The 22,123-nt window shown below is 39.6% G+C and overlaps 1 protein-coding gene across 1 annotated transcript; it reads right to left on the bottom strand.

The window, feature by feature from the left end:
- Window positions 1-3,317: 3,317 nt before the first annotated feature.
- On the bottom strand, window positions 3,318-20,813 carry si:ch211-39i22.1 (proteoglycan 4). Its single transcript, XM_058622070.1, has 11 exons — window positions 20,455-20,813; window positions 15,091-15,200; window positions 13,971-14,559; window positions 13,304-13,395; window positions 12,991-13,147; window positions 12,146-12,181; window positions 9,493-9,519; window positions 9,152-9,169; window positions 7,348-7,464; window positions 6,570-6,629; window positions 3,318-6,462 (listed from the first exon to the last, which is right to left on the bottom strand). Exons 1-11 carry the CDS (start codon window positions 20,516-20,518, stop codon window positions 6,434-6,436), a joined length of 1,299 nt encoding a protein of 432 aa, XP_058478053.1. The 5' UTR covers window positions 20,519-20,813; the 3' UTR covers window positions 3,318-6,433.
- Between the last annotated feature and the right edge of the window lie 1,310 nt (window positions 20,814-22,123).

Raw genomic sequence — 22,123 nt, 5'->3', positions numbered from 1 at the left:
AGGTTCAGATTTGTAGAAAACTGATTTTTTTTTTTCCTTTATGCTCAGTCAGCATAAATCACCTCTTGTAACTGTAAGGCTATAGCAGTGGCATGCACTAATTTAAGTGTCCTCCTGAGTCACAAGATGCATGCTGAAGTACCCTCTAGAGTAGTAAAAACACGAGGAAGTGCTCTTCTGGCTGCTAGTCATATGTGGCCTCTAAAGCAAAATACACATTTTTTAAAAAAGAGTGTCTTTCTTGTGGAGAAAAGTGATGAGATGCTCTTGCAAGTTTGTTTCCTATGAGTGACCTTCCGATCAAAAAGTGTGCCGTTAAGAAGAAATTCAGTGTCAGAAAGGGTGTCTTTAGAGGAAATTCAGTGCTGAAGTGATGCTGTGCTGTAAAGGATGTCCCTGTGTAGGTATAAAGGGTTACCATGTAGGTTACCTGTATACACGTGTGTGAGAATGTAGGAAATGATGTACTTTGTGGCCCCTGTTGTTGTAAGTTTGACATTATCCAAGCCTTGGCGCGGCAGCTGAGGGGAAACTACGACTGCAGTTGTCAAAATCACGAGACCTGCTGATGCATACGCTGGTTTTCAAGGACGTATGAGAGGATGTGCATGTGCTGAAGAAGCAAGTGGCTAAACTGAAGAGAGAAAATCAAGTTTGAAACAACATGCTTGATACAAACGGAGGTGGTCACTTTGGCTGATCCCAGAGAGACTATGTAAACACCAGAGAAGAGGTCATCAAAATCTTAACTTAAGTGGCGCCTCTCTTTCCGCTGAGACACACAATGGATACTTTGCACAGACTGGGTCAAAGGGCGAGGTCAGACCGGCCTCAACAAATCTTCCTTCAGTTTGCCCCGAGGCCTGGATGTCTGGAAGGTGTTCAAGAATGCAAAGGTCTGTAACGAGATGAGAATCCGCCTCAGAGAAGACAGAGAACCTCACACATAAAAATAGAACCAGAAAAGGCTATGATGTCATTCGGAATGCTCTTTTCCTTCTATCTGACTTATTCTCCTAAAGTAAAGGAAACACATTTTAAATGAATAGCTGGAATTCATCCCTCCAATGATTTCTTTAATAAAAGATTTAAAATGGAAATGAGTCAATGTGTTTTCTTTGTTTGAAGATGGAAACAACTGACCACTTATTTTGTCATTGTGTACATTTAAATTCCTTTTGGGCTGATATCCACAGCTGGGCGTCCTTGAAAATGGATAATATACGCTCTTTTACGTACAGTGATCTCATTTATTTGATGGACAACTTGGACAATGATGTGTCAGACGTAATTAACCTTGCAAATATCATAATCATTCTTGTAAATGGAACACTAGAACGCTCTCTTTCCTTCAGTTTGTTTCCAATATGAATAACAAGACTGGGAAAAAAATGTCTCTCTCCACATCCTTTCTCTTTTCACTTTTGTTTTTTTTATTTATTGTTTTTCTTTCATTTCCTTGTTCCTGTGCCTCATCTTCTTGCTGTGTTATTGTGTTGTTGTGGCTGCTGCTATTTTTTATTCATACGATTTTATTGTATTCTTGGATGTCTATTGATGGTTATCGTCGCAGTGGTTGCCGATCTGATTGTGCTGCAGTGTTGCCTGTTTTCAGCCCAGACCATCTGTTTTTTTATGATTGCATTTCTTTCAAGTGCTTCCTGTCTTGTTTTGTACATGCTATTTTTGTATAATGAAAAAAAGAATGACAGCCGAGTTTGTATGTTCTCCCTGTGTGTGAGTGGGTTTTCTCCGGGTTCTTCGGCTTCCTCCCACAGTCCAAAAAAAGTCAGCAGCTGAGATTGGTACAGCACCCCCTGTGACCCTCATGAGGAGGATAAAGCGGTAGAAGATGGATGGGTGGACAAATGTGTCTTTTATTTTATAGAGTTAACTAGTAGAATGGAAGATATGCATTTTAAAGGACTTGAGGCTGAAACCCACACTGTTTTGTTTTTTCTAAGAGCTACATGTGAGAATGCCATTACATTCATAATTGTATACATGAGAATTAGTGACATCTAATGGGGAGACTGCAGATTGCAATACATGGAGAAAGTGTGTCTGTGGCATATTAGGAAGGTTGTAAACACTCTCCCACTCTCCCACCCTCTCTGCAACAGGATGTCATCCTTCTTTGTTGGTTTTTGTGGGTGGAGACGTTCTTCTTCAGTTGCAAAGTAAGCTTAAACACAAATGCACTCTCTTGCTGGGCTGTAGAAACATGACTGACCAAGAGGTGCAATTTCCAGAGAGCAAGGTCCTTGTCTGAAGTACATATACAAAATTTACAAAAATGAAACAATGCTTAAAATGATTATATGCTGTTACAAACATACTTATATAATATATTATAGTATATATATAGTAATCAGTGTCTGCCAATAAACTTTCCTAAATGTTACACCCTTGACCATTAAAGGCATTTCATGTTTTAAAAGAGAGAGTTTTTGATTTTTCTCTGACAAAGTTTTTATGTCTCTCATAAAAGAGGATGAGATGAACCTTCAGCCATGAAAATAAATGAATAAACATTTTTATTTTTCATATGTAATTGAGCTTAAGTGACACTATAGTTCACCAGTTATAGGAGTTTGCACAAGTCAGGGAGAAGTTCATTTTTACTGGTGGGATAATAAACAAGTTAAAAGTTAACTGTTAGAGCATATCAATTATAATTTGACCTACAGTGCAATATAGTAGATGTCTAAAACTCAGCTAAAACATTAACTTCCAAATCCTCTGAATTTCTTTTTAACCTATTTATTCTACCCCCTATTTATTTTTACAAGACATTTTTTTGCCAACAAACATTTGGAATTAAATTGACTAGTCCTCCACTGCTGCTGCTGGTACTGTAATTGGGGGGTTTAACTGTTGTCATGACTGACAGGTTCAAAATGACAAATATGCACATTTACAGGAACATGTACAGGTTTATTTGGCAACAACAACACCACCCCCAAACAGGTTTCCAAATATGACTTAATTGAGTTTCAAGTGGACTTGTCACCATAAATCATTCAGATGCCTCCAAACTGTGTGCATGAGCTCCCTGTTGTTAATAATTTACATATTACACATTTCAGGTTGTGTCTCACAATGCCTGTGATTTATTTAACACAAGTTTTATTGCCTTTCCAATGCTCTGCAGACACTTATGTGACAAGTAACTTAAAGAGACTACAGCATACAGGAACATTAATGTTCATGTAATGTTTTTTTTTTCCTATTTCTAAAAAAAAAAAAGAGCTAGATTTAATGAGTTAAATACGATTATCCTTATTATTATTATTGCAGAAACAAACACACACCCATTGATGTTTGGCAGGGGAATAACACACCAACGCCCACATTTAATTGACTCCTCAAACATTATTTACACAATTCCAGAAGACCAAACACAAGTGCCAGATGACAAAAACAAAGAAAACAGTTTCTATGCAAAAAAAAAACCCAAAACAAAACACAAGATATTTAAATTAAAAAAAAGTCTTGCAATGGTCTAAATCAAAAATGAATCATCTAAATGTGTTGAATGGATCAAGATGTATACAGGATAGGAAAGTGCTTCTCCCAAAGAGACTGTTATTAAAATAACCTGCAAAACATCTCTGCTTGTTTCATTGTTTCTCCCCGATGGTGACATTATTCTTCGCTTTCCTCTCTGGAATATTCAAAAAGATGGTATAAGGCAGGAATGCTTGGTGCCTTGAACGATGCATTATCTGATAACATTATCTGGGAAGTGCACTTCAGGACCCAGTGAGTTAAAGGTTCCCTTTGTTTACATTCTGCTTTAAAACTGTTTGTGTTTACACAGGATCTGACTGCTCGGAGCAAAATGTAAAGTGGACAGCAGACAAATTCAGTCATTGTAACCACATTTCTGCCTCCTTGACATTCAATCAGCAAGGTTTCGGTTTGTGCACTGAAGGGAAGCGGCGTACTTAAGCGGATCCCTGTTGCAGTGATTGCAGAGGACAGAAAAGATGAGAACTGCATTAAAAGGGTAATCAGCTGTTCTGAAGGCATCAGTGGCTATTTCTGAAAGCTTGTACTGTTATTTAGTGGATATTTTGTGCATTCTCACTCCATGCCAAAGTAGTTGATGTAATAAGAGCTTTCAGACACATGATCCGCTTGCTCAGTGTGCCAAGAGAAACTCAGTTTATCACAGATTACAGGGTAAGAAGTCAGTTCAAACCAAAATTTGAACTGGCATCCAGTCCACAGTTCATACAGTAGAATTAATCAATACACGACATCACAGACTTAATATTTCTCGGCTTGAGGCAAGGCTGTTAGGAACAGTCTCTGTCCTGTATTGCAGCTATACGGTGCTTTTTTACGAGTTACACACTTAACATGAACTGCAGCACTATGCAACCTCTATGTTTAAAAGGAGCGAGTACAAAAATGCAAGGCGACAATAGACATTCAGAAGTTTATATTTTTGTGCTACAGCTGAAGTATTTTTTTTTTGTTGTTGTTTTTCTTTTTTTTTTTTTTTTTAAAGAGCACTGCTTCGGCATTTCACAATAATAGTAATCACAAAATACCACAGCAAGCAAGTTGACTAAAGATTAGCTGTATCAGCTCTGAGGCACCACTGCAGAATATTAAATTCCTATAAAAACCACAGGTGAGTGACATCTGTAATGTGGCGATATGAATGATACAAAAACACTGTGACAGCAACTGACTTGTTCAAATAAAGAGACACGCAGCGAGGAGATTTTCACAGCTGAAACTGTGTGGCGTGCAATATTAATCCAAAAAAAAAAAAAACTGGCCCTAAAAATGTTCAACCAACACTTTACATCATTTTAATTCCTCATGTCTAATACACATATGTTTGTAATGTCTGGTTTCACTTTTAATTTCGGATCTCTTCTGTTTGTCTGTAAATTGGTCAAGTCAGGCTGCGTCAGTAAAAGGCACTATAGAGAAGAAACTACTGCACCACAACTAGATAAACACACATTACATTAGAACAATGTCTAACACATCACTACATGTCCTCCTTTGACCTCTGGCTCATGTCAGGTGAACACTCATCTACTGACTGAAACAGGACTGGACAGGATTTAATGACAACTCGCCTCAGTACATTTGGGAAAATGGATTTACGTGTTTTAAATACGTGGACGTCCATCACGTTTCATTTCGATTTGGAATGTTTCATTCATTGTACTGACTGAGGAGAAGTGTTATAGACCCACTATGATTTAAAAACCAAGCCCCTTCACCAATCAAAAGACACACAAACACCCACTCACACACACACATACAGTGACATCAGTGGCCCTCTGGACACATATTGGACCATTTAAGAGCATTACCAGAATCACGGATCCTACAGGCCTTTTCAAAGAAGATTGTTTTTTGACTGGGGCTCTTGAATAGAACAAAGCCATTGTTAATTTCAACCTAAAGGCCACAGCGTCTGCTACTGTAACAAGTCAATATTTCTGCTGTGAAAAAAGGCCTACAGTGTTATCGCCAGGAAATGAAGTGGCAGTTATTGAAGCCCCCTAGGTATTCATTTATCCCACATTTATAATGCAGATAAGTGTATTGGAAATGACAAACACTAATTCACATAACTGAGTGGATTTTTGAAAATGATATGGATGGCTCAAACTATGAAAAAAATGAAAATCCCATTTGGAGGGATTCAGTAAATTCAAGTGAAACAGCTACAACATCACAATTTGTCATTTGTTTATATTCACATTCACTTACTGGAACTAGTTGGCAGCCATTCAACTACCAATTTAAAAAAAGGTAGTTCTGTGAGTTGGCTAACTCATGGTCATGCTGAATTTGAGATTTCATCTCTTTAGTGGCTCCTCTGAAAAAGACTGGATTTGGCTTTAAGTACAAAAGATTTGACCAATTATTTTTATGTATTTCTAGTTTAAAACAATCATAAAACCCCTAGTGTTCACATAGAGGATATTTACTTGCTTTTTTCTTCTCTAAAATCTAATTTCACGCCGCACATGCACAAACACAAACACACAAGGGATGTCTCAATACCACTTTTTCAGGTCCAGTAGCGATATCAGAGTTTTCAGTATCTATCAATACCAATATCTTGAAATATGACAGCATAGTGCACAAGGCAGACCTGTGCATCCCACCTAAAATCATATCATATAAATGGATGAATGTTTTTGCTTCCAAAAACATCCCCCCCCCCCGATATCAGATCCAGTGATTCTGACCAGTATTGGACCGATACTGATACTGTGTATCGTATGAACTCATCCCTAACACACACACACACACACACACACACACAAAGAGAGCCCTACTCTAGGGCCTCACAGTAATATAGCTCTATCAAGGAGAGACCCTAACAGTGAGATTGCCACGTTGTTGACTGGAGTCGGTGCAGTCAGTCAGTCATGTGATCATTGCTGGTCTAGGAGGAGTTGAGCAGGTTGCTGAGGACTGCAAAAGTGGAAGAAATACACCGTAAAGGTCAAAGCATTTTGAAAGTAATCCTTGTAACGCGTGTTGTTCACAGTATGTATGCATGTGTGTATTTTGAGTCATACCCTGGGGATCCGACTGAGCCTCTGCCGTGTCGGCCTTGCGCGCAGCCTCTGGATCTGCCTCTGATCATGCAAAACAACAGACAGGCCAAAATGAAGCCGACACTGCATCGCATGTCAATTAGAATTCCACAGGCGTTCGGCTAATTAGCTAATTGTCTCACTAATTAACAAAGATCACTTCATGGTGTTGCCACGGGATGAAAAGACAAACTGTGGAGCTACACACTGACCATAAATTAATTAATCAGAACGCCTCAGAGGAGAATGATTAATGAAAAGAGATGTGGATTCACTTGAAGTAAACTGATAAATAACTGCTTACCATTTACAGTACAATACCTATACTAAATCTGACATTTGTTCCATATCTCTGCTGTTCATGTTGACTGTAAATGTCAACACTGCTGAATCGGCAGTATCGGTGTGCAGGGTGTATGTGAGTTAAGCGTAACTGACAACAAATTTGTAAAGCTGAGTCTGCTAAGTGTCGAAGAAGAACTGCTGACCTCCAAAACATGTGCTTTGCAGCCTTTTAAAACACCAGACAACAGCCTTTTATGAAACACAGAGATCTATTACTGCATCTTACGCTACACACTAGCAAGTTGTGATTGTGGATTAACCTTCGTTCAGACGTAATACTGAAATGACGTTCGACTGGACTTGTTGCCAATTTGTATATTGTCAGCTTAGTCAGATATCAAGTGCACAAGTGTTATGTAATGTGTTAAGTTTTTCTTCGGTTAACTAATTGCCAAGGAACGAGCGAGATAATTACCCTGACTTTCTTTGAAGCACAGTTTCTTCTTCTGATAGGTGAAGTATCCTGCAACCGCTCCCACAGCCGCCACAGCAATTCCACACACGACGCCTGCTACAGAGCTGGAACTGGCTTCTGCACATAAACAAAGACGGCAAACACATAATGAGAGGATACTTGACACCAGTGCTTGACAGCTGCAAATGCGTCGTCCAATATCACACGAGCACACAACCCAACTCCGCGCACATCGGCCTGAGCATTCTCAAACAGATGTGTGTTGAATGGTCTTTTTGTGTCACGGCTGTCTATGGATGTTCAGTGTCACCACGGGGTGCCATTTTGCAATTAAAATAATGAAAGACGTCTCAGCACTGAGGCTCAATGGTGTGCGTGCATGCCTCCGTGTGACTGTGAATCTGTGTTGCTGTGTGTAAGAGAGCAAGCAAGAGGGAGAGAGAGAGAGAGAGGAAAGCGAGAGAGACGAATCATCTGGTTCCAACATTCCCCGATCTCTTTTCACACGTCCGTCCTACAATTGAGACGACCAAAATGAAAGCATTCACAGTGACAGCGTAAAAATCTGTAACCCAGTTGCTATGACAGCAATGAACGATGGGAATAGCTTTCATGCTGTGTCATTGCATGCAGCAGATACCTTTCATAGTCTATTGACATTTCAAGTATAAGTGGTTCGTGAGCAAAAGGATTTAATGAACGCTATTTTAAATTGAGTATTTCTTCGTTTATGATATAAGACATTATAGGTACGATATGTAGTGTTCAAGGTTTGGTGTACAGTAGGTGCACTGATTCAGTATCTGGGGCAAAACAGTTCATATTTGATATATTACAGCGCTACAAGCTTCTAAATTTACTCCTAAAGAAAAAGTAGATGCAGACTAGAAAACAAAGCAGAGTAAATGTTGGTCAAATTAATTCTGAAACAGCTTTTCTGCTATTAAGAATTAAATATATGGGAAACAATTGTAATTCAATAGATTATATGCTTCAAACCTGTCAACATTATATTGTTTTTTCTTCCCCATTTCCCTTTGCATCTCTTCTAGTCAATAATGGAAGGATATGGTGAAGGGACAATAGAAGGGAAGATGGATAGGACACAGGGTAAAAGAGTATAGCTGGTGACTCAGCAGCTGAAAGAAAAAGATTACAAGAGCAGAATAAACAAAGCCACGGACAAAGTAAAAGGTGAGGCAAAAAGCCTCTCATGCGACTCAAGAGGAATTAAAAAAGAAAAGGGGGAAATTAGCCGGTGAAATTGGGTGGAAAAATTTAGGAATGTCCTATTTTCAGTGAGAGCAAAAGGAGGTAGATGGATGCAGGCAGTGACGCGTACGCACACGCACGTGCACACCTGCAGGACACAAAGTACCACATTTGACATGTGGTCAGCAGTAGCCACAAGTTATGGTTGAGCTGAGTTAAACATGCACACAAATTCATTTGGAAAAAGTTTTAGCTAGAAACAGATTTGCTCAAGTTTTCCATATTTCACACACAAGCTACGTTTTAATATAGAGTTATCACCTAATCTATTTTACCACTTAAAAGGAACAATTATTACCATTTGCCTCCTTTGCCTGAACTTGTCGTTCATGAAATTATGCAAAGACACTTACTGAAGAAAAAAAAGAAAAGCTTTTAAAATGTCATGCCAAAACAAAGCACCTGCCTAGGGCTCTTTGCATAACATAAGACAATAGGGGGCCGCTTATACTGCAGGTATGTGTGGGGCAGTGTGTGTGCGTGGGTAAGTAGATGTGTCCAAAACAAAGAAATAAAAACAGGGATGACTCACCTTTGGTCTTCTGATCGTCTAATGTTTTGAACAAAGAACAAAAAAAAACACACAATTAAAAATAATTGAAACTGGTTAAAGTCACACATTGTGGTAAATACATATCTTTCAATCTGAAAAAGAAAAACTCCCAAAGAAGTCAAATGGAACAACAGGAACAAACTTAAAATATAATGTTATCTTACTTCCAGTTAAGATGCTGTTATGTGAAACTAAAGCGCTCATGGTAAAATATATCTCATCAACGTTGTTTGAACTAAAACAATAGGTCCTATATCTTGCTATAATTCTGTATTAGATTGTTTTGTTATATTTAATAATGAATCAAAAAAAGGCCTTACCATTTGCTGAGCTGCCTGCTACGTGTGCTACAAAGAGAAAGACAGGGAGAGAAAATCATAAAGGAAACTTCATAAATCATAGTCATTTGTGAATGATTAGAGTGAATGAAGGAGCCGGGAGCAAGATAATTGTCTTTATGCTAGTTTTTCTCATCACAGGCATTAAAAAAAAGGTCCTAGAATTTCTCTTCTAATCAGTGTGGAAACACACACACACACACTCAGAGGAATAAACCATGCTTGAACAGTTTCTTATGTACATGTACAAAAATGCTTTCATAATACCAGAGAGATGTCTGATATCTGATGAAGAGGCACACCTTCTCTGATCTCTGATTCAATCCATATGCAAAAGACCCCATTATCTTCCCCCCCGTCACTGCCTGTTTGTACACGCCTGTGACATCATGGCTGCCTTCTACCTGCTTCAACTTGACAAAGCCTTTAATAGCAGAGCACTAAGCATAGAGCGCCTTTCACCTGATTATAATGATTATGCCAGCTTAGATGAATCAGCTTTCAGATGGAGAGATGAAGGTGGAACATTGAAGGGAGCTGCTTCTGCTTCTGTTCCTGCATTTCTGTCCAAGTGCCTTGTGGCAAGTGATTCATTTTGAACCCAAGAGGTTAAACAAGCTAACTTAATCTCATGTTATGGGACCAGAGGTCAGTCAAAGTATAGCGACCTACCAGAAGAAAGTGTCGTCTGGTGCTACAAACTATGCGGTGAAGAACCGTACTCTGTCAGTTTGATGCTAAACTGTAGCCAGTACACCAGGTGCATGCAGACGGCCTGCCTCAGGGTTTTTGCTCATAAGACAGCGATAAAGATCTAAGTAACATGACATGATACCCATGATACCGGTTTCAACTGAAAATGCCATGAAAAGAGCAGTTTTATTTTAGCAGTGTCACTCAATGAAGAGAAGGATATAAAAGGCTGATAACTGGTCTAATCTACTCACACTGTTGTCATTTATACACTCATAAATGTCAGCATTTACAAAAAAATATCCTGTCAACTTCTTGTTTTTATCAGATAGATGTATTAGTGTGTACGTATTTCTTTAACAACAAGAAAATGACAAGCTGAGAAGAAGAAGGAGGAAAGAGAAAGTTATAAAAGAGTGGTTACATCCTCTCTGGTGCTTGGGGAAGGGGAAGGTAAACAGATGGAGTCCTCCATTTGTCGCACTCTGCAGTCCCACTCTTAGACAATCAATAACTGATACAAGTGATTATAATTTAGAGCATCTTGCAAGTTAAAGCCTGTATTGGTGACAGAATTGTGATATGAATCCATATATGGATATTATTTTTTTCGCTGTCAGTGGATATATCTTCCAGATGTTGGGCAAAAACATGTAACACACGAAACTGGTGTGCTAGTCTGTGATTTTAATCAACCACGCTGGAAAACTGTCGTCAGTGGGGACTCTGAAACGCGACCATATTTCACGAGGGTGTGATGGGGATCCTTTTGACTGGTGTTGACTTAGATTAAAGCATATTATCTGTCAGGAACAATAACTTACATTGACTCTACATTCACTGGGGGGGGGGAAAACCCCATGTGTGTAACTGAAAGCAATTTCAGACTGGGCAGGGTAGGATCAGTGACCTAATTTATGGCAGATATAACCTCAAAGGCAAAACGATCCTGTGACTGATACTGGATGATACTGGAGGTAAATTGGCATAGGTCTGTGCACCACATTGTGAGAGTAAAATCTTCCACAGCTAATTGTGTGTCAAGTAGGAAATAAACTGTATTCTGAGCCAATACTCAAATAGACCTGTGTTGATGTGTATTTAGTGTCCCCTCTTTCTTCTTTTTCTCACACTTTCTCCTCTTTACAATTTCTCTATGTGCTTGCTTGTACAGCTCTACTTGACTTGTGTAACTTTTAAATATTTACAAATGTCCATTATATTCAGGGGAGTGAATTGTGATAAAATCACTGAGGGCGGTTCCCTTACTCAAACCATACCATGTACAATCGAGGAGGTAAAACTCTATGGGCCAGAATCCAATCTCATAACCTTCTCAAATGATGTGTATTTTTTTTTTGAAGAAAGGCACATCTGTTAACCATTAATTTGTTCATGAAAAGGGAGTTGCAGGAAAAATAGGACATGAGAATCCATCAAAGCAGGACATGGAGCCATTTTTCATATGCAATTCTGGGGTCAAATGAAATGTAATATGCTGCTAAATAACTTATTCAGAGATACCCTTTCAGATGGCCTTGCTCTAGAGGAAATGAAAACATTGTAAAAATGTCACTCTTCAAATCTTTGTACTCGCAGGTGGTTGCTCAGGGAGGAGCGGCGCTGTCGCTGAGTCAGAGTTTCAGAAATGAGCGTACCTCACACGCAGACCATGCAGGGCGGAGCCTGAAAAGCTCACTCACCAAACACTTCAATTAATGCAGTTCAGTGAGTTTCCCCACTCAGAACTCTGTCTGTTACCACTGCTTTGGTTCCTTAAAATGCTGCTTCACTGTTACTGTGGTAATCGTATAAAAACAAAGTGGTTTCAACTACTGTTGAAACCAAAACTTGGCTCCGGAAAGGTGGAGGTTTATTTAATGTGGTTGCGAAAGTGAAAAAAAAAAAAAAATAAATAATAATAATAATAATAATAACACACCTGCATTCACCTCAGGTGCTGCAATCTCCTCATTACCTGTTGGCAAGCACAAAGAACAGAATCACGTTTGCATGCATGCATGGAATATCCAGAGACCAACATCACTAATCTGTTACTAATCTGTCACTAATCTGTTAATCACTTTTAATACAATGACAAAAGCAGAAATTATAAATCTCAAAGGGAAATATCTTGCAATGAAAGAGGAATGTATCAGTTTATTCATATAACACCTTTCAAGGAACGTGCTGCACAATTATTATAGTATAATACAGAATATAATCCTTATTTATCAGTGTCTTGGTCAGAGTGTTACAGTGCTGTTTTAAGATTGGAATATTGGTATAAAGTACTTTAATACAGATTGTTCTCAGTACTGTTGCTACTGTGACTGACATGTTATTTGTAAAAAAAAAAAAAAAAAAAAAAATGTAGCAGAGAAAAGGAGCAGTAGATGTTTTAGAAACAAGTCTGTACAGTTTCATCGTGTAAAGGACATACATGTTTAAGAGGTGAGCTCATCTGTAGAATACATCTAGTTCTGCTCAGAAATATCATCGGTAGATTTCTTTCTCCAGAGGCCCAGACACACACACTCAGTTGATACTATAATAGATTATGCAACATTCCAAAACTGTCAGGACAATGTCATATCATAATATCATATATATATATATATATATATATATATATATATATATATATATGACATTGGTTTAATACCACAACTTTCCCATACTGTTATTGTTCTGTTCCACAATAACAAAAAAGTATATATCTGTAGTCATGTAAAAATCTAAAACACTGACATTGGGATAGAAACCATACGTGTGAACTGTTCTTACCTGTAGGAAACTGGGCATGCACTCCTGTTCTGCCCTTTGGGACAATAATTTTCTCATCAATAGAAAATGAATTGGTATCATTAGCCATTTCGGTTGGCTCTTCCTCTTTATCGTCTGCTACATCTGTCCCAGCTTTGGCCACATCATCATGTCCATTCTGCAAAAAATGGTATTATGTTGTATAAAAACCTGAAGATACAACATAACTTGACAATGACGTCTCGAAAGCCTATGTATATATAATTCTATTTCGAATGAAATGTGTTCGCACAGCTTCTATTTGTCCAAGGTGATTTAAATAAATGATACTGACCGCCACCGGAGCAGATGTGGTATCAGGGTCTGCAGTTGTTTCCTCCTCTACATTAACTGCTGGTTGCTCAGTCTCTGGATCAGCTGCTGGCTCTGGACAAGAGAAAACCAAACAGAACCAAGTAGAGGTCAAGTATTAGTTCAATGATTTGTATTTACCATCCATTTACCCAGTGTTATCTCATGGTTTGTTTTCATGCACTGTTAGACCATGTGAAAATGGAGACCGTGTGGAGTATTTTAGAGAGTAGAGGAAGTAGGGGGCATGTTGAAGGTATGAGACCTCAGACTAACGCTCATCCACATACTGAAGCGTGACTAAACCTGTCATCTGTTCTTAATATGTTTATACCTGTTGCGTTTCATTGTGAATATGGATATTCCTGGTGGAACTGGAGGGTATGATACAAGCTGAGATAAAGCAGTGGACATTGCGGCAGAGACTAGAAACTGCAAACTGATTGAATGATTTTTTTGTATTCACTGTGACTGCACTATAAAAATATGTGCTTGATTAAAACACTGCACAGCAACAATGAACAAAGAATCATTCTGGGATCAACATGCAGGGTAGGTTTCAGTGAGGAAAGAACGATTATGAAATTTGCACACAAAATGTTAAGTTTAGCTCCTTCATCATTGTCAATTTATGTTTTTAAATTGATTACCTGCTGTTGTTGCAGCTGCTTCTGTGTCCCCAGCTGCTGTAGTTGCTAGTTCTTCTGCTGGAGCTGCTGGTTCTGTTTTACCTTCTTCAGTAGCTTCTGGTTCTGTGATATCATCTGCAGGAGGTGCTGGTTCTGTTTTACCTTCTTCCGTAGCTGCTGGTTCTGTGATATCCTCTGCAGGAGCTGCTGGTTCTGTTTTATCTTCTTCCGTAGCTTCTGGTTCCTCTGTATCTTCTGTAGGAGCTGCTGGTTCTGTTTTATCTTCTTCCGTAGCTTCTGGTTCCTTTGTATCTTCTGTAGGAGCTGCTGGTTCTGTTTTATCTTCTTCAGGAGCTGCTGGTTCTGTTATATCTCCTGCAGGAGCTGCTGGTTCTGTTTTATCTTCCTCGGGAGCTGCTGGTTCTGTTATATCTCCTGCAGGAGCTGCTGGTTCTGTTTTATCCTCTTCAGGAGCTGCTGGTTCTGTTATATCATCTGCAGGAGCTGCTGGTTCTGTTATATCATCTGCAGGAGCTGCTGGTTCTGTGTCTCCACCTGCAGGCGCCACCTCAGCATCCGGCTCAGAAGCACTTGTCGTTGGTGGTATGTCCTGTATTTGGCAAAAGATGTACTTTCTTAAAAGTGCATTTGTATTATGAAATTATCCAGATAAGTAAATCTCAAGACTTCCACAGTTAAGTCGGACTTCAGGTGCTTAGACTTTTTAAGACCCTAACCCTCCACATCCAACCAAACACAAAAATGAGTCAGAAATGTTTCAGTCTGCTTAAATGGATCAGCTTATCAAATGGCATTTAGGGATGTAGTTTTCTCCAGACCTCAGTGAGTTTGACTAGATGACAGTATGACTTTGCCCAGCAGCGTTCCACACTGAATAATTCACTCAAAGCTGAACAGGAGATCAGGGAGCTGCCAGGGTTTATAGATATGTATTCACTATGTTAAAGGTCAAACCCTCTGGCAACACTCCTGGCTAGCCAGTCGTTTGAGTTGAACACAAGTGCTAAACACAGAGAAGTGTTGCAGTTTCTATAAATAACCTATGTTTACCTTCATATGACCCAGTCTCTTTCAAGGTAAGTTGTTACAAATCGTTTCACACAGTGAGCCCCCTGCTCACCTTTGTCATGTCGTCGGTTTCCTCGCCAGGTTCTCCGTCGACCTCTGGAACTGCTGCCATGGGGACTGGGGCCTCTGTAGCCACGTTCTCCTCCGGTGATGCAGGATCATCTAAACAGTGATGTGTGAAAGGAGAAAGTAAAAGAATAATGAAAAAAACAGAGAACACACCAAGTGAGGCACTGACTCGGAGGCACTGAGGGATATGAATTTCAAAGTAAACATCACATAACTGACAAATCCTGTGAAACAATCATTTTCTTTTTGAAACGAAGAGAGGAGGCAACCATGACAACTCACATTATGTCTCAATTTGAGTCCCCCTTGTGTTCCAGGGACAATTTTCATTTCCGTGAACACTACTGTATTTCGCGTCTTCTAATCCGTACCAATAAAGAGGCCCAAACTAATAAATCTAACCTCAACGTGAACCAGTAGTGTATCCGTACGTCATTAAAAGCACGACCACACACGCACACAGCCACACCCTGGCTCGATGCTTGGTGACAGACACATCATTACATCTGACCTGTCTGAGCATCATATGAAGTCTGGACTTCAGCACTGGATTCAGGTCTGGATTGCAACTCTGTACTAATGAGAAAGAGCATGTCAGACTCAGACTGTGTGTGTGTGTGTGCTTGAGCCAGTGCTGTGACATTCCCCTGTTGAATGTAAGGAGCCGAAACAGCAAACTCTCCTCCGACATGATTGCTCTCACCCTGACGCTGGCTAACTGTTTTCTTTTCTCCAAATACAAATATCAACCCTCACTGAAGAGAAAAGTCTATAAAATGTAAGACTGCACTTGAAAAGAAGTGAACCCAGAAAACAGGAACAGGTGAAAAAAAACATGACATATCAGAAAAAGGCATCATCCTTTTTATTAAAAGTATGGATCAATGCTTTGCCAAGTGAGATTGCAATCGAACAGTGGAAAACCTCCCTTATGCTTATGTTTTTAATATGTAGAGGTGAACAGGCGTGCCTTTACATGGCATTGTGCTTACGTGCACACATATGTGTGAAGTATGTAGCTCTCATGTAAACTCTTGTGTCTGTTGTCACCATACTGTACGGAACATTCTGTTCCCAATCTGTCCAGTTTGCAACTTCCTCCTCCAACAACCTCTGCTACAAACACACACAATCTCCCTCCAGCAGACACAAAATTATAACACACCTTCCCCTCGTTCGAAACACACAAAAAAAAAACACATTCTCCCTCCCTCTCTCTCTCTCTTTCACACACACACACACACACACAAACACAAACACACGTACGTAACTGTGCACACACAACTTCATCCCCACTCTCACATGCTGAGTAAGAGGTCTCCTGTTTTGAGTTAGAGCTGCACTGGAACAAACAGTTGCACATCCAAATCTCTCCCTCCTCCCCTTGTTTTCTTTTTTGTCTATAACTCTCTCTCTCTTTCTCATCTTTCCTGTTCCTTCTCTCTCTCCCTCATTCTCGTTTTCCCCAGATCTTCACTCAATCTGTTTCTCTGCCACTGCTTCCCTTGGAGGCAGATGAGTCATCAGTGTGTCTTTGCCATGGCTGCACGCTATTGCATGGGACCGTACAGCATGTGCGATGGTAACTGAAAAAAAGTCCCTAGGGGTAAACTCTGAAATCAGTTCATTTTATACATGTGGGAAACTAAACACTATTAGTCACAATGTGTTCTTTGAACGGAGGGCCGGATGGTTTGATGGATTGATAATCCGACATCTTTCCTGTCTGTAATATGGATTGAATCTCCGGATAGGGAACAGTTTGTGACTAACATGACGTACCAACCCGAAGTGAATCATACGACTGTTTTCCGTTGGTGTGACTCAGGTCTGACGTTTTTATGGATGTGTGAACACAGAACAGCGGTCGTCAATTACCATTTTAAAATCAGACGTGTCACTTTGGTATGCGGTACAAGAACGGATATACAGCATATGTGGCTTTGCGACATGAGTGACAACGGTCAACGGTCAATGATTGTCATCGCTGACATAAAAAAAAGCTAAAGACAGCGTCCTTTCAGAGGACAGTCGCGTTCCAATGAGAGTCAGATGCAAGACACCTGTAGCTGTCACACCTAACTCTGAGCAATAAAGCAAATTTATTAGCTTTTATTCTATTGTCTGCGGAGAGAAGACGCTGAGCAGGATAGACAATCCTTTTCTAAGACCTGTGATTCAGTTTGGTATTGTTTTTTTTAATTATTATCATATTTTACTTGAACTGAAGAGCAGTTGGTAACAAACAGAATACATGTTTGTTGTCTAATGGGATCCAAATGCAAATGTCAGGAATGTAGCTTTACTCTTAAAAAAAAAAAAGGGGGGGGGGGTAATGTTTCTGTGATTGAAACTACTTTTTTTTATTATTTTTACAAGACTAGAAGGTAAAGATTCTATTAGGCTCTTATTTGGCCAAAGTTTTGTGACAACATTTTAAGATACAAGTCATGGTGTCACTCATAAAGACCTGAACTCCTGTTCTGAAGCCTCCACAGTAGCAATTAGGCAGATGCCATGTTGCAGTTTTACAACTGGAAATTCAGACGTGTCATCTGTAAACAGGACAACACCAGGTGTAAGACACACTGGTGTCCACTCATATGTAGGGCTGCAACGATTATTCAATTCAAGTCAACCCTTTTGATCAACAATTTATCGGTATGGGTGTTTTCTTTTAATAGTTACAACCGGCTTTCACAATTTTTCAGCTTCTTAAATGTGAATATGTTATGATTTCTTTGCTCCCTGTGACAAAGAAATCATTAAAACTGAATCATTTTGGTTATTTTCTGACATGTTATGGACCAAACAAGTACTATCCTAATCGAGAAGATAATCGCGAGATTAATCGATTATGAAAATAAACCTACTCACATGTGTTGTACTTTCCGTTTATTTTACTCAAAACAAGGGGACATCATTTACAACATTGAGACTGAAACTTGTAATACTGCTTTTTTACAACCTGCAGATTTGCCCCCCCGGCGCCCTCTTCATTACATTTTCACTTCCTGATTGACGCCACCAAAGAAAAACAGAATAATCACACCTTTTTAAAATATATGATCTATGGTTCAGCGTCTTACGAACAAGTTATATTTAGTGTTAAATGACTAACGACTCTCAGCAAGTTCCACCATGTTGGTGAGCTGCTATGACAACAGCCGATACAACATCAAGACTGCTCTCACAGTGTTATGAAACATGCAGGTATATCATGTTTCAGATCATTTAAGGAAGTTTTAGGGCTGGTATGGTGCCTGATGCCATGTGATAGAACTGATTACAGAACTGATTAACTGATTACACCCGATATCATTCTTTGGGACAGACTAATTTATTCTAAACTTTCCTTTTTGTCCAACTCACTTTTGTTTCAGAAACTTGAATTCACTGCCTATTTAGTTGTGTAATTTCGCAGTGGGACGCGGTTCATGTGGCATAAACTGGAGACTGAGGGAGAGGAATTTAATTTTCGGACTCTTTGGGTCCCCGGCTGTGGCATTGTGCAAGATCACCTGGTGTGCATGTGCTTGAATGACTAATAATGCGTGTGGGTGCATGTGTGCGTAACTAATAACCACACTTTGCCCCGTAATAGTACACCAGAAACTGCCTGTTCATGTTTGTCCACTGTAAGACGGCACCTCCGCGCACATTGTTCAGTCAGGTATGGTTCTATTGTGTGTTTGGGGGACAGAAAGTGCTGTGTTTACACCAATCACACACCTTAAAACAGCCCCCATGGGAGCAGTGAGAGAGTGTGTGTCTGTGTGTGTGTGTGTGTGTGTGTGCGCAGACCAGAAGAGCAATTTATCAGTTGGTAGGTAAAGGTGTAAACATAGACAAGTCTGCACACATTTGTACACACACACACACACAGGCACACAACACAGAGATTGTTTTACTTTCATCTTCCCTGAAGACCCAACACATGGTTCATAAGTGACTCCTGCACAGACTTACATTAATTACACACTGCCACATGAACATCTGTACATTAAAGATATTATAACAACACACACCTACTTTCTCTTTCCCTCACACACACACACACAGATGCTGAAGGCCCTGGGGGAGAGGAAGGCGCTGAAACTAGTTGAGTTGCTGGGTGTTGTCTTGAGCCAGAGCTGGATCTAGTTACTGGGACACTCCCTATCCTTAACTTGGATAACTTGCACACATGATGTGTGCTCACATGCAACTGACCTAGCAACCCTCATTTCAGTGTCACTGTGACGAATGTGTGCGCACACACACGCAGACGAGCAAACACACCCACTGAGATTTCCTGTGCCTTAATATTGAGTTTACAGTTAGGCATATAGATAAAAAAAAGTGTGTGTGTGTGTGTGGGAAAGAGACAGAAAGGGAACCATGCACATGCATGCATTGTGTGTTTCCTCTTTTTGTCTGGTAATAAAAAGTGAACCGGTAGAGTGAGATTACGCCAGATTAGATCCTTGTACACCAACGTTCATCTGGTTTTCTGTTTGCATATTTTGTTTGATGAGGAGGCCTGCTGTTACCCGGACTCTCCCTCTCTATTTCTTTCTGGTTTCTTCTTTAAACAATCATGCTTTCGCTCTCATTTAGCTAAAACGTGCCTCTTATCTCCTTTCCTCATCTCCTCTACTTTTTCCACCATTTTCTGTCCAGTGTGCATGTTGAAAACCTGAAATTATTGTGTGTGCCTCAGGGAAGGGTAGGGGCCCATGGGCCAGCAGTAGACGGAGAAAGAAGAAGAAGAAGAGGGAGCATAAAATTAAGAATGAGAGATACAGAGGAGCAACATGAATCTGGGAAGTTTGAGAAGCAACAAAGGGTCAAATTTAGAACAAAAGAGAAATTGGGAAAGGTAATGACTTGTGCAAGGACAATGAGTTCACCACACCCGAGTGGACCAACAAACTCCAGTCTTGACCAAACATGATATTACCAAAATTACATGACACAACTATTTCACTCATAATGTCAAAGGCTGTAGCGAAAAAAAAAAACAGCCTCGGTGAAGATGAAAAACACTGATTTGTTTTTAATTCATTGAGTCAAAGCATATTCAAATAAGCAGAATACAACTATTTAATTGGCATGGCAACAGGGATCCAGACAGTGGACAGACAATCACACACACACACACTCACTATGGAGGAAGATTGGCATATGACGAGGAGAGAAATTGGAAAATGGAAGATTGGTGAGATCCAGGGGGAAATAAACAAGTGTGAAGAGAAACACAGACTGAGATGAAGATGCAACAACGCAGAGCCAGACAGACAGACACAGACACATTGTAATAATGAGCTGATTAATTGGGCAGACATAATTAGTAATAAATCATTACCTTGTGCCTTGGCGCCGGTGGCCAGGAGGCTTCCTAATAGCAGAATCCACAGGTATGACATCATGGGAACACGGTGTTCTGGCTTCAAATGTACCGGGGTTCACTTTCTCTTTCCGCGGCTTTCAAACACGACAGCTCACCGGCTTGGATGCTTCAGGTGGATCAGGAGGGCGTGTGTGAGTCGCTGTCTGTGCCGGTGCCGGTGCGTCTCCAAGGTGCTCAGATGATGTGCTCGATGCGCGCCGCCGCGGACCCGTCGCCTTCTCCTTTTGTTTGAATTGGGAAAAAGAGAAGGTCCAGTCTTTATTAAGGTGGGCGGGTCTTCTCTCTCTCTCTCTCTCAAACACAGGCAGCCAGGCAAACAGACATGAGGGCTGTGTGAGCACGGCGCGGTGAAGACACAGATTTCCTCACTAATCATGGGTGGGTTTTGCGTTTTGGTTCGGGAGACTGCTTTTCTTCATCAACGCTGCAGTCCGAGAAAAAAAAACAAAAAAAAACGACATTACCATGAGAGACATTGTGAATTCTTTCATTCAAGTCACTGCATTGTTGAGATCCTCAAACATATGTGAGTTAAGCAATAGTTGCACAAGCCTGTGTGTTGTGAAAAAACTGGAGGCAGTTGAATTTCAATTTAATATCGGCCATGAGAGTGGTAGTAACAACTCGGTAACAACACATGTATCGCGATATCTTCAGTATCAATATCACGAATGTTCAGTAGACACAAAACATAATTGTTTTGAAATGTTAAATATAACGGATCTCTTCAACTTCAGCAAAAGTTCATTTGTGTAATTGTGTAATATCTTATTTTGATACTTACTGATATGTATATATATATATATATATATATATATACATACATATATGTATATATATACATATATATGTATAGTGATAGAACCTTCAGAATCAATATGACAAATGTTCAATAGACACGAAACATAATTGTTATTAAATGTTTTGCCTCAGATGTATGAAATGTTTCAATATAGCAACAGTCAGCCAGAGAAAATAACAATAATAATAAAAACATAATCATTAACTGATCCCTTCAACTTTTTCATCATCATAATATCTGGCCATACTGCCCAGCCCTTATTTTATTTATTATCGTGATGTAGCACTTTTCGGGAACAAGACAAAAAGTCCTAAAACATAAATACAAAGTAAAAACTGTTGAAAACAAGAGTCTACATAAAGACAATTAACCCGAACCTTAACCTTAACAATTTTATTACATTAAAATAACAATCAATAAATAAAATTGATCATAACTGAGACCCAATAAAAGTATAAATGAAAAACTTCTATGGATTGATGACGTGCTTTATTTGCTGTGTGGACTACATATTTTCTGTGCAGATGTTATTGTTGTGGTACGATGCGCTGTTTGTATTGTTCGGATTCAAACCAACTCTAAATTATAATCTGGTACAGTGCATCAAATGGTAACATTCATGTGTTAGTGTGTTAATTCTCTTCTTACTGTACAGTACTTCCTTTTACCAGTAGGTGGCACAATGACTGGCTTCACAGGTTAACATCATGGACCGACATCTGAAAAGATGATGAGCAGAAGCCTACTGCATGCTTTTCTTGCAAACCATGGTTGCCATGGTAAATCGCAGACAGATCAAAGGAAGGTGAGTCTGTTGTCAGT

This window comes from Solea solea, chromosome 2, assembly GCF_958295425.1.
Source record: "Solea solea chromosome 2, fSolSol10.1, whole genome shotgun sequence".
Classification (NCBI taxonomy): domain Eukaryota; kingdom Metazoa; phylum Chordata; class Actinopteri; order Pleuronectiformes; family Soleidae; genus Solea; species Solea solea.
This window is presented reverse-complemented; position numbering and strand designations above follow the sequence as displayed.

Bases quoted from the DNA above. Each gene is read 5' to 3' on its own strand.
- si:ch211-39i22.1 (XM_058622070.1), bottom strand. From the start codon at position 20,518: ATGATGTCATACCTGTGGATTCTGCTATTAGGAAGCCTCCTGGCCACC. The intron at 15,201-20,454 runs GTAATGATTTAT...ATCACTGTTTAG, and splicing joins CACCGGCGCCAAGGCACAAG to ATGATCCTGCATCACCGGAG. The intron at 12,182-12,990 runs GTAAGAACAGTT...GCTTGCCAACAG, and splicing joins GCATGCCCAGTTTCCTACAG to GTAATGAGGAGATTGCAGCA.